General features: G+C 37.1%; 2 protein-coding genes across 2 annotated transcripts in view; both read right to left on the reverse strand.

Moving 5' to 3' along the window:
- Positions 1 to 6,109: 6,109 nt before the first annotated feature.
- LOC149851483 (uncharacterized) lies at positions 6,110 to 8,400 on the reverse strand. Its single transcript, XM_090015208.1, has 4 exons — positions 8,228 to 8,400; positions 7,795 to 8,042; positions 7,430 to 7,649; positions 6,110 to 7,297 (listed from the first exon to the last, which is right to left on the reverse strand). Exons 2-4 carry the CDS (start codon positions 8,038 to 8,040, stop codon positions 6,327 to 6,329), a joined length of 1,437 nt encoding a protein of 478 aa, XP_089871334.1. The 5' UTR covers positions 8,041 to 8,042; positions 8,228 to 8,400; the 3' UTR covers positions 6,110 to 6,326.
- A 1,855-nt stretch (positions 8,401 to 10,255) lies between these two features.
- Positions 10,256 to 12,747, reverse strand: part of LOC149851484 (receptor-like cytoplasmic kinase 176) — a 36,216-nt gene continuing 33,724 nt past the window's right edge. Inside the window, exons 5-6 of the mRNA XM_090000917.1 lie at positions 11,972 to 12,095; positions 10,256 to 10,920 (exon numbers count right to left, since the gene is read on the reverse strand). Of these exons, the coding sequence (XP_089857043.1) occupies positions 10,529 to 10,920; positions 11,972 to 12,095 (516 nt within the window). The 3' untranslated portion in view covers positions 10,256 to 10,528. The remainder of the gene's footprint in view (positions 10,921 to 11,971; positions 12,096 to 12,747) is intronic.

Here is a 12,747-nt window from a genome sequence, read left to right on the forward strand (position 1 = left end):
GCAGCCGTCCTTTTACCTTGGTTCTTTGTGCATAACATTCTGCGATTACGTGCGGACACTATTTTATCTCAATCAACTTCCTGAGTTCCATTCTCATCTTTGATGAATCAATTTTGCACTCTCTTCTCTTAAAAGGAACATTGTGTGGATTTGATGATGAAAAATTGCATTCTGAAACTCATAACGGATATCAATATGCTGTTGTTTCATGGTGTTCGAGTCTTTTTCTTCCCTAATGATTAACCTGGATTCTCATCACAGTTATTGGCAGCGGTGACCTTTCTTAGCTTTCCCCTTATGGTGATCTACATGCTTGGTTTAATAAGAAGACACTCATGAATCATTAGATTTTGATTCATAAATGAGATTTTTTTGAAAGCTTTAAAATCAATGGCTCATAATCTTCATAAATATTCAAGCATTCAAAAATCATATTTTTTTATCCAAAATACACGATCCAATGGTTGCTTCCTAGCAAATTCACCATTCCAAGTACATCCACATGGTTGGATTTGCAAAAACAGTGTTGGAAATACCCATATTTTTAGTTCTCATATTTTAGTGACTATATATATACATACGAGAAATGAAAACCTACAAGATAGAAAAAGTACCAACTATACCCACTAAGAATTTTTTGGTATTTTTTCAAAATTCTGACCTCAGCATGATTGATTTACTAGAAATTGATATTTGGATCATGCATTTTGGATGAAAATGCGGTATTTGAAGCCTCAAAAAAATATTAAAATTGTAAAAATCTATCCATGAATCGGAATCAAATGATCAAATGTCAATTTCTAGTAAAATCAATCATGCTCATGCTGAACACATCTGTAAGGTCAGAATTTCAAAAAAAAAAAACAGAAAATTAATGGTCCTAGGCAATCGGGTACCAACTGATAAGGTAGCTTCCCACTACTCATATAGAGTGTATTGTGAGTACTTTTTTTTTTTGAAAGGCAAGCTGGGGTTAGGCAGACTCCCACCAGTAAAACAACATATTATTGGGTTTTCAATTTGCAACGTCCCAACACATGGTAACGTGCACTAACAGCTCCTAACAAACAAGTGGGAAGTTGTATCTTCTCAATCATACCTTAGATCATAGTTTTTGGTCTTAAAATTACCGTTGGTGCTTTGAGAGTACTTATTCCCACTTTAACAAGACCATAGATATAAGTTGTATCTTCTCAATCAAACTTTATAGTTGTATTCAACATAATTTATTTGATAAGAATCATACCTTGGATCATAGTTTTTGGTCTTAAAATTATGATTTTTCTTGTCAAAAAATTAGCACATTGTGAGCCATTGTTTTTTTATGATCTTAAAAAAACCTATATGCATGTTATAATCACATCATCCAAAACTCAGTTTTTCTATTAAACAATGAATGTAGATCATACTTGTAAAGTTGAATCAACAAAAAAATTATGAAAATTTATGGTTTCTACTAGGTGGAATGCTTATTCCTGGAGAACCTTATCATATATATATATATATATATATATATATATATATATATATATATATATATATATATATATATATATATAGAGAGAGAGAGAGAGAGAGAGAGAGAGAGAGTAGGGGTGCTCTTGGCCCACTCCCACCTAATAGAAGTTTTAAATTTTCATAATTCTTGAGCCTTGATCAGAGTCATCAGACTCTATAGATATGATTTACATGTATTCTTTTTAGTTGAAAACAAGTTATGGATTATAGCATACATGTAGGTTTTCAAGATCTTCAAAACCGATGGCTCATAATTTTCCAAAATTTCAACAATTAAAAACCCTTATTTTTATGTCCAAAAAATATGAATGTACAGCATAATTTCTATCAAATAGACTATATTGAATACATCTATAAGGTTTGATTGAGAAGTAGGAGGTGGGGAGTAGGTGCTCCCGAGCACCATGGTAGCATTACTAATATATATATATATATATATATATATATATATATATATATATATATATATATATATATATATATATATATATATATATATATATATATATATATATATATATATATATATATTGTTGGTTCTACTGATGTGTTGCTTATTTTTATGATAAGGAACCCTCGCCAAAGCAAAGAAAACCTTGGGTGGGACTCCACGATCACCCTGCCTTACGTGGCCGACCCGTGCACCAGTGAGGCTTGATCTGGTACCTTCATCTAAGCACCTTCACAACCACCCCCACTGGCCAACTGATGTGTTGCTTTTAAATGCTATTGTCGTCTCCATAAATAATGGGCCTTGCTATCAATAAAGCATTTTATTCACCGATTAAAATTTGGTAATGACCAATAATAGACATTAAAATAGCTGTTATTGGCTAAGAAGGCAAGGACAACTTGTGAATGTTACAAGTTAACGGGCTGTCACAAGTTCGAAACTCCATGGGTGTGTCATTTGCTGCATAAAATTGGTTGTACTTCTTGGAGAGCAAGGGAAACTTGGGGATTTAGGCCAATGAACTCAGTGAGCAAAGCAGTTTTTCCTCAGTTATCAATGAAAAAATAAGCTTGTTTGTACTTAGGTTGAATGTTGAATTCTTTTCATTTACGTGATACTGCTATTGCCATTATTATCAGTGGCTAAATATTTGGTTCTATCGAAGGCACAGTACTATTTAGTAGAACCACCTACTTTTCATATTGTTTTGATTTTTCTTTTTCTTTTTTACTCTATATAAGTGACCTAAATGATTAAGCCACAAGGGGGTTGGATGACTAGGTTGGGCTTGGCTATCAGACGGGCAGTCAGGGTTCGATTGATGTGGGCGTCACCGCATACGCACGCCGACACCTAACATAGGCCCTGGGGGCGAGGGTTCTGGCCTTGGAGTTTTATGCATATGGGACCACGATTGTAGGTATGGCTGGGCCAGTGCAACCAGGTCTTCGATCCCAGATGTGTTTTTTTTGAGTAATAAATAAAAAAAAAGTGGTCTACATGATTTTTTTAGTATGGAATAAGTTTTGATTCATATGATTTTAACATGCGATTAATTTTCCAAGGGTTTCAAAAAATTGATGACCTACAATATACTAAATTTCACAAATCCAAGACCCAAGGGGTTTGGCTTAGTGGGATTGTGGCCTAGACCATTTGACCAGCAGTCTAGGTTCAAATCCCATGGGCGTCACCCTTCTGCGTAAGCGGAAGCTTGGTGACTCCCTGTGGTCGATGAGTAAGCCCTCGGAGTTTTACGTTGACATAGACAAAGACCCAAAGTACAGCAGGCTGAACCAGCGTGGCTCGGTCTCTGCGCCTGAAACGGTTTCTCCGAGTAAAAAAAAAATCACAAATCCAAAAATTGTGTTCTTACGTTGGAAAAAAACTGATCCAAGGTCAGATCCTTGTCCAACAAACTATGTTGAACACATTTATATTGTCGAAACGAGTTGATACAACTTGCACCTTTGATTTTCAGCTCAATAGTTTCCTACTTACCCTATCATTCTATTGCTTGACTAAGTGAGCACCCAAATACCCTTTAGCATGGCAGTCTTTCACAAAGTTTACCAAACCAGCTTTGTGGGGGGACTGGAATGGTGCAGAAAGTCACCAATTTCTATCATTGATGATGCCAGAGAAAATTAAGTAAACCAAACAAATTTTGCAGCTGTAAACATAAGAGGGTGATGCCCATTTAGCACCCATCAAACTTAACTGACAACCCAAGTGTTAGGGGACCCAAAGATCATGAAAGAAACATGTCCCACATGACCATGAAATAGGAAAAAAAAAACTAATTGGTCCACATCAAAGGCTTAACCAAGGTGCTGGTACAAGTAGTCCATACCCACATATCATCACCATCATTAATTTGCATACAGCTGAAAATAGATTCTCAACAGCCTAACCAGACTTGGCAGAGGATTTCATCCTTTCCCGTAATTTTCTTAGGCTTGTATACCTGAATTGGTGTCGGTGGCCTAAAACGGTAAAACATTTTCTACAGCCAACACACACACACACACACACACATATATATATATATATAAAAGAAATGAAAACCACCTATTAAGAAATGTTCTTTTTTGAAATTCTGACCATACAGATGTGTTCAGCAAGATTGTTTTACTAAAACGTGACACTTAGATCATGCATTTTAGATGAAAAAAATGGTATTTAAAGCCTTCTAAATTTATGAAAATGGTAGGCCCTTGATTTTCGTGAAACCTTATAAAAATCTATCCATTCACCGGAATCAAATGCTCCAATAACTGATTATTATAAAAACAAGCACATAGATCTCATCTGTATGGACAAAATTTGGAAAAAACAGCAAAAATCTGATAAAATGTTTATTAGTGGGTAGGTTTGGTAGGTTTTCTAGTGGCTAGGTTATCATTCTCCGCACACACACACACACACACATATATATATATATATAGGAATGAAAACCTACCCACTAAAAACATGCCAAACCTACCCCATGGAAAAAATTTGTATTTTTTTCAAAATTCTGATTGTACATATGTGTTTAACATGATTGATTTACTAGAAATTGACACTTGGATCATGAATTTTGGATAAAAAAATGGTATTTGGAGCCTCAAAAATTTATGAATATTGTATGTCATTGATTTTTGAAACATATAAAACCTGTCTATGCATCGGAATCAAATGCTCCAAGATCTGATTCCTATAAAAAAAACATATGGATCTTAAGATTTTGAAAAAAAACACCAAAAATCCAATAAAACATGTGGTTGGTAAGTTTTCATGTATATATATACCCATATGGGTTTTAAAAAAAAAAATGTGCTTTTTCTAAATTCTGATCTTATAAATGTGTTCTACATGCTTGGGTCTTGGATCATTTGATTCCGAAGCCTGGTTTTAATAAGGTTTCAAAATCAATGGTCTACAAATTTTTAAAACTTTAGAGTCTCTAAAGACCATTTTTTCATCAAAAATGCATGATCCAAGAGTCGATGAATAGTGAATCAATCATGCTGATACATTTGTAAGGTCGTGTTTTCGAAACAAAGCCTAACGGATACGGGTCGGGTATATCACCATTGCTATATATATATATATAGATATATAGATATATATAGCAAAGGTAGGTGCCTGATGCTTTTTTGTGCCTACTTACTACCTACCTACTGAGCTTTGAAAAGATTGTTTTATCTGACGTGATCTAAAGGCTTGATTTTGTGGGAATCAGACTTTTAGATCATCCAATTCTAACACTAAGCTAGGTTTTTATAAGATTAAAAAAATCAATGGTCTACAATTTCAAAAAATAATTAATGCCTTAAAATCATTTTTTTCTCAAATAAATCTGACTTGATGTGTTATTTATGATCAATTTGCTAGAAAATCACACTTGAATTACGTTTTTTGAGAAAAATAAAATTTTAAGCAAAATATTTTTTAAAATTGTAGACCATTTTATAATCTTTTAAGAACCTAACTTGTGCTGTAAAAACCTAACTTGGCGTTGGATTCCCATATAATTAAGATTTAAAAAAATGGAAACAATCTTTCCAAAGAAGCGTCAGGCACCTACCCATCTCTCTCTCTCTCTCTCTCTCTCTCTCTCTCTCTCTCTCTCTCTATATATATATATATATATATATATATATATATATATATATATATATATATATATATATATATATATATATATATATATATATATATATATATATATATGAATTTGTCTTTCCTCTAAACAAACAAGGATAAGAGAAAAAAGACATTCCCAACAGTCAATGCCAAAGGGTCTGCTCGTACGTTGGCCTCGAGGAATTACAGAGATAGGGATGTTAAAAATACAAGGAAAGGGCAGGGAGAGTGGAGAAAGGGAGGGGAGCGATCACCCCAATCTTACTCCCTATACGGACCCAGCATTAATGGAGGAGAGTGAAGAGAGAGCAGCTCATTAATGCCCTGACCACAACTTAACGCTTGCGTTTATCACCCCATTTGTTTGTTTTCCGGCCAGCATTGAATGCTCCCATCTGCCCTCCCCTGCACGCCCTCATTAAAACACCTCTCTCTATATATATGCCCACTCCTTTTTCTCACTCTTAATTAATCACCACCTGCAGCCCCCATTATTCAGCCTTGGTATTATTATCTTACACAATTTTTCACTATTAGTAAGAAAAAGGTGAAAACAGAGAAAACCACTCAAGCTTTCCTACAGTAAAAATTCATTCATATCCAACCCACAAAATTTCCTTTGTCACAACCTCAGAACATAGAACACTGGGTCTTCAAAATTAACACAATTTTATAAGATTATATCCATGATAAAGTTGCAGAATTTTGATGGTGGTGGTGGTGTTTATATGGAAAGATTGGCCATCTTTGAAGCTGCCTCTGAGATGTCCTGTGTATTTGAACAAGATGCTTCTTGCTTATGAATTTGTTCTGGAGTAGGGGGAGGCCTAATTGGTGGTGCAGCACACACTGGTATCACTGAACGTATTTGAACAGCAGGAGCCATTGCATGTGCAGGGAAGTCTGTGCCACAGAACATCCTTGGAGGAAGGATTGGAGACCTGTGAGGCATTGAAGGTGGTGGGGGTATTCTGAAATTCCTGGGTAGTCTCATCTGTGCCTGCTGATATTTCTGATCAGGCTGGAGATTTGGTATTGAAAAAGGCCTGGAAAAGTTGGTTTTGGGCTTGAAAGCACTGGCTTCTTTTTCAATGGTTTTGCATGGAAGTTCTGTTTTCCCCCCATTAAGCCATTCCTCTTCATCCCTCTGATGTTCTTCCACGGGAGGACGGATCTCTTGTATTCTGATCTGAGCTCTGCTCCTTATCTGTACAGGAATGACTCTGGTTTGGGGCTGTGTAAAGAGAGGTTGTGATGGTTCTTTTGAACAAACTGAAGCACTTGGTTGAGATGGTGATTCTTTGGGCTTCTGTTGTTGGAAGATGCTTATTGGGGGTAGAATTTTTGAACATGGTGGAGGAGCAGAGAGGGGTAATGAAACACTTTGCTGTTGTGGTTGTGGTTGTGGCTGTGGTTGCTGCTGAGTTGGGTAGGCTGTTACTTCTGATAAATGATCTGGAGATTTCCATTGCTGATATTGTAAAGAAGCAGGGGAATGAATCAGACTTTTATCCTTGTAATTCATCATCATTTTTTTCCTGACTAGATTCTGTTGGTGTTCCCTCTGTCTTACTGGTTTGTTGCTCTCATCTTTAGGCCCCAGTACATAGAGAGCCCGAGCCACAATTACTTGCTCTTGGTCTTCACCATTATCAGACTCCTTGCTCGTCTGAGACAGAGAGTTCAAATTTGGCACTGCAAATGTACAACTATCAAGATCACAACAGCCCATTGAAAAAACAACGAAAACAAAACCAATTTTCACCTTTGCTGAGAGTGTAAAGCTTGGCAAGCAAGAAATGGAAAGAAAATTGTGTAAAGACATACATTGTTTGAGGGCAGACCAGGCAGCCATGGCAGCATTCTTCTCTGCTTGCTTCTTGGTTTTTGCTGGGTCACCATTGAAGCTTATACCAGCAAGCTCCACAATACAAGTGAAGACAGGCAGATGGCCTGGGCCTGATCTTACAGTGGTATAGAAAGGCAGGTTTAAGCCTGCCCTGTGGGCTGTCTCTTGAAGCAAGTTCTTGTAAACTCCAGTCTCATCCTGAACAATGTAACAGTAGACAAAAACCAACACCAAAAGATGGTGGAAGAATCCAGTAAATTTAAATGGGCATTTCAAAAATTAAATCAAGTTATACGTCAAGTGCATATACTGAAAAAAAAACATGGTGGCTTTGAAAACTCACAAGTACTTTTGCAGCTAGAGACTTAGGGGGGCCTCTTGTAGAAAGAGTGTTTAGTGCTACCTCAGCAGCAGCATGCTCAGCCTGCCTCAGAGTTGTGCAGTAGCTTGGCCCTTCAAAGACCTCGCCATTGAAGTTCACAGAAGCTCTGAACCTTGGTGCATGATCTGGCCCTTCCCTGATACATGCATATGATGGCAGATTGAAGCAACTCCTTTGTGCTAGTTCTTGTAACTGGTTCTTATACATACCTACCAATCCAAATGGAACAAAAAAGAAAAACAATAACAGAAAACCAATAAGCTACAACATCAGCAAAGTATAAAAACTAGAAACCAGCATCATGAATCTTCCCGACAAACGCATAAGAAAAGAAAAAGAACCAAGTACTGAAAACACAGAAAAGAGCAAGAAAGGAAAACAGAAAGAAACCCACCTTCTTGACTTTATGTTTCACCTCTGCATGAGTTTCAGCCGCAGAAAACAGAAAGATACTAGGGTTGTTCTAATCTAAAGCATGAGAGAGAGGGAGAATGAAATATCAGAGGGCGGGGCAGACTGAGCCTTGTCTCTTAGGCTTTTTTATCTATAGCCATTTCCCTTTCTCTCTGTTTCTTTCCTTCCTTTTAATATGTTAACTATGCAGAGAGAATGGATTCTTGGTTTACTGCCAAGTTTAAACGCACGCTTTCCCAGCAGAGCACAGTTTTCCAGTACTGTGAACACAAAGCCACAGCTATTCTCCCTCAGCTCTGCTATTAATGGGCATTTATAGCTCTCTTTTATTTTAATTTGGCTTTTGCTTTTTTCAATTAGGTGTTTTAATGCCATTGTTTTGGGTAATAACAGGGATTTTAATGCACTGAAAGATTCTATGGCACCCCCTCCTTATCTCTAGTCCAAAGTCAATCGTCCACTACCAGTCAAGGCCTTGGATTCGCACTCTTACCCCAACCAAAATTACCAGCACCACCTTTCTCACTCTGACTGAACATAGACATGGTTCACACTCTGAATCTCGACTTTAATGTCAAAACTCAAAACCCAAAAATACCATTTTGTTATTTGTGTTTCTGTGACCAAAGTCTTCGCTTTGCTTATAGTTCTTTACTTTTTTTATCAAGATTTGGAGTGGCTTGCTCTTTTTTGTTTACCAAGATTTTTTTTTTACTTTCAACAACAACAAAAATATCACCACATAATCATTGGTAAATACAGCTTGCCATTCTACACCAGGAAAGCCAATATTTTAAAAACCAAGAGAAAACCAAAATTATAGTCTCTTTTGAACAAGATTTGGGGTGGCTTGCTCTTTTTTGTTTGCCAATATTCACCACATAATGATTGGTAAATACTAAATACAGCTTGCCGTTCTACATCATGAAGGCTGATATTTTAAAAACCAAGATATGGAAAAGACAAAATGGGGAGGGAAAAAAAGCTGCAGCAGACCACCCTGAAGATGTTATATTGATATGAATACCCTTATTATAAGAAGAAATACCGTCCAAAAAAGATGATGGGGGATGGAGTCATCTCAGAAAGTTCAATTTCGTCCATCTAAAAACTAGGTTTCTTCTCATGCCATAACAGAGCAGGAAAAAAAAGGAAAAAGAAAAACAGAAAATCCAATCAAGGGAACACCTTCGAATTACAGAGATTCCTGAAACTACCAAGGTTTCGAGCCAAATCTTCCGTATCAGACCATGGGAAGACTCTTTTAGCATGAATGGGTGCAAATGGATCGGATTTTGTAGTAACTCCAATCCAAATCCCACACTGCTCTTGGATATGGATATTAAAATAAGATTCTAATGTATGTTCAGATCGGATTGGATTTGGTAGGAACTCCATTCCATCTTGACAATTATGTTAGGACTTGGGAGATTAATCTTAAAACAAGATCCGAATGCATGTATGTGCAGCTGAGATTCGTACTTACATGATCACACTTTTTGGGGTTCTGGTTTGAGTTTTGATAGATGCATTTGGGAAACGAGACGAGCAGCTAGGGTCGGTTCATGAAATGCTTGGCTCAGCTCATAAGTTGGGCTCGTTGACCCGTGCTACAAGCCAGCTAGTTTAGGTATACAAGCTGTGTACGAACAGGGGAAGCGCGGCTTAGCTTGGTTTGTATAAACTCGTTTTATATATTATATATAAATATATAATATATAGTATATATTACAATATTATATAGGTTTTATACATGTGTAAAACACTTAAAAAACAATTTCTTTAGAAAACAAGCTAGCTTGTGCTCAGCTTAGCCCGCGACAAGCTGAGCCCAGGAAAGGTTGTACCCCTAACAAGCCGAGCTTGATTTGGCTTATTTACCAGCCCTAGATACTTCCATCCGATCTACATGAGATCTGTATCAATCCAATCTGTTTATATTTGCACATGTAAAACCCATATCTTTTCTTTTGTTTTTGTGGCTCATCAAAGATGCGCGCTAAATATGTTTACAAGGTTGTTTTTTTAGATTTGGAGGAACAAAATACATGCATCCATAGAGGAAGACTTCAAATACATTAAAGGCAAAAGCGCAGAAGAAAAGATTTACATAGCAGATGAATATTCATCATTCTCATAATTTACAGAGTTGAAGAAGCTCGATGAACATGTCTTACAAACAAACCGCAGATTTATCATGCACCTCTTTTACCATGGCTGCATCAATTGAAGCTTCTCCACCACAGATAAGAAAGGTAGGCAGGGCGGCAAGGAACAGAAACTAGACCGTATACCCCTTGGTGTAAGACTGGTTTCTGGAGCCAGAATCACCCTTCACAAGTTGAGGAGGAGGCCTTTCAGGTTCTTTCATATTCTGTAACTGGTCAATCGTCTCAACAATGGAATTCATGTGAGGCCTGTGTTTTGGATCCGAAGAGAGACATTGGAGGGCAACTCTTGCAGCTATATAAGCTGCCTTCATCGAATACTGTCCTTCCAGCCGATTGTCCATGATCCGGTATACCTTGTGCTTGTCGCCCATGTAACGCTTACCCCATTCGACGAGGTTCTGCTCCCCAGAGGGCCTATTCTTGTCTAAAGCTCGCCTTCCTGACAACAATTCCAGCAGGACAACTCCATAGCTGTACACATCACTCTTTGCAGTCAAATGGCCTTTGACAACAAAATAATCCGACATATGATTTCTGATTAGCAGACAAAAAATACATCCTAGAAAATTTTACATTTGATTAACTTAGTTGCAACACTCATAAGACAGCTCAATGAGAACGTTCAATTGTAAGAACAATGGAAAACATTTTAACTGGATGAGATGAAACCTACATAATATGCAATGACGATGCTACCTTGACCTTCCTACCAACCAACGATGTCCATGTTTGATGCTTGGCAATATGGACACTTTAAAGTCTGGACACGGAACTTTGTAGTTCATTTCATGTTCATGCCTAATAAACCTCATGTTTTTCCCTTTTAAGATCTGTTTACAATTAATTCTGTGACACTTAAATCATCAAACACAGAATATGGGACAAGGTACTAGTATTTTGTAGAGCATCCTAAGCAATAGAAGTGTATGCAAAACCCTTTCTAGTCGAAGCTTGAATAATCTAGTTGGTCTCTTCTTGCGTTCAGAATTTCACACGTACGTGGAAAAGATGCTTAAGCACATTAAAGTGAAACACAGGAAAACACAGACAAAGAAATGGAGAGATGCATAGCGTTCAACATGTCATAACCCAGCCCTGCCAGCATTTTGGACGGCAAGCCCAGGCCTAGCCCAAGCGGGCCAGGTGGCCTGTGCCCACTGGCAGCCAACCCGTTGTCTACCTCCACTGGAAGCTTCCACAGTGAATGCGTCCATGCAATAGAATTGGAACACGTACCAAATAAATATGATGGACCTTACAATATACCATGGAGGGATGCAACTCTGATCATCTAAAATCATGTTGTGAAGGACAATAACATATCCCAGCAGTCATAAACATATTCAAAAGAATATAACTAGCATTACAGCCCACTCATCTCAATCCAAGCTGAAGCGGAAAGTAGCATACATGCAAATGATACATTGCTTGGATTTGATGCTAAGCCATCATCAAGAAATGGACTGTAAACCAAGTAATATAAAAGTCTGTACTATATGATTTTAAACTTGAGTGCTGCTCATGCCAGAGATGATCAAGATAAGGATAATTACCTGTTGCAACATATTCAGGAGCAGCATAACCATAAGTACCAATAACACGTGTAGAAACATGTGTGTGATCACCCGTAGGTCCATATTTTGCCAAACCAAAGTCTGAAAGTTTTGCATTATAGTTCTGGAAAGGGAAGCAGGTAATGATTTAGATTCTAGAGTCTAGACAACCCACTACGGAGAAGTTACCAATTCCACCTCAGGTACAATGAGAAACTTTATCATACAAGGTACTTAGCCCCAACACCACATAAAAGTAATAAATGATGAGGGGAAAAATGAAAGCTATTAACTTCCCATAGAAAATCATGTTATCAAGCCACAATTTCAAGATTGGAGGGTTATTCCTAGAAAGAAATTTGCCAATAATACAAACATCTCATATCTCCCGTAAACAGTCAGCAGGATTTTGGCATAACAGCATTATATTACTATTTTTGGAAGGGAAAGGCATAATTTACTCATGTTATAATGGTTTTGTCAATCAAAGAGCCATAAAAAATCACATGCACTTAAAGATTAGGGATGGTACTGTGCTAGCATAATAATGTGTTGCCTCATAGGCTCATATAGTCTTGTTTTAAGGTTTTCATATCCAGTATTTTAATATCACTAGTTCCACTAGAATTTGTCAATGTTCTGTCTGCCAAGTTACTGTCTCCTCTAAGATGCTCTAAATAAAGTGATGATTTTCTAGCTTTTTTGTCAAATAGGGGTGCTTTCTAAGGACATTATATTTAAATCCTCTTCCTCAGCTCAGACATGTCCTAATTTCT

Source organism: Nuphar pumila, chromosome 1 (genome assembly GCF_984573655.1).
Source record: "Nuphar pumila chromosome 1, dmNupPumi1.hap1.1, whole genome shotgun sequence".
NCBI classification, from domain to species: Eukaryota; Viridiplantae; Streptophyta; class Magnoliopsida; order Nymphaeales; family Nymphaeaceae; genus Nuphar; species Nuphar pumila.

Excerpts from the sequence above, each read along its gene's own strand:
- LOC149851483 (XM_090015208.1), bottom strand. The coding sequence starts at position 8,040 with ATGTATAAGAACCAGTTACAAGAACTAGCACAAAGGAGTTGCTTCAAT. Across the intron at positions 7,650-7,794 it reads CTCTAGCTGCAAAAGTACTT|GATGAGACTGGAGTTTACAA; the intron begins GTGAGTTTTCAA and ends TACATTGTTCAG. Across the intron at positions 7,298-7,429 it reads CTGGTCTGCCCTCAAACAAT|TGCCAAATTTGAACTCTCTG; the intron begins GTATGTCTTTAC and ends GTACATTTGCAG.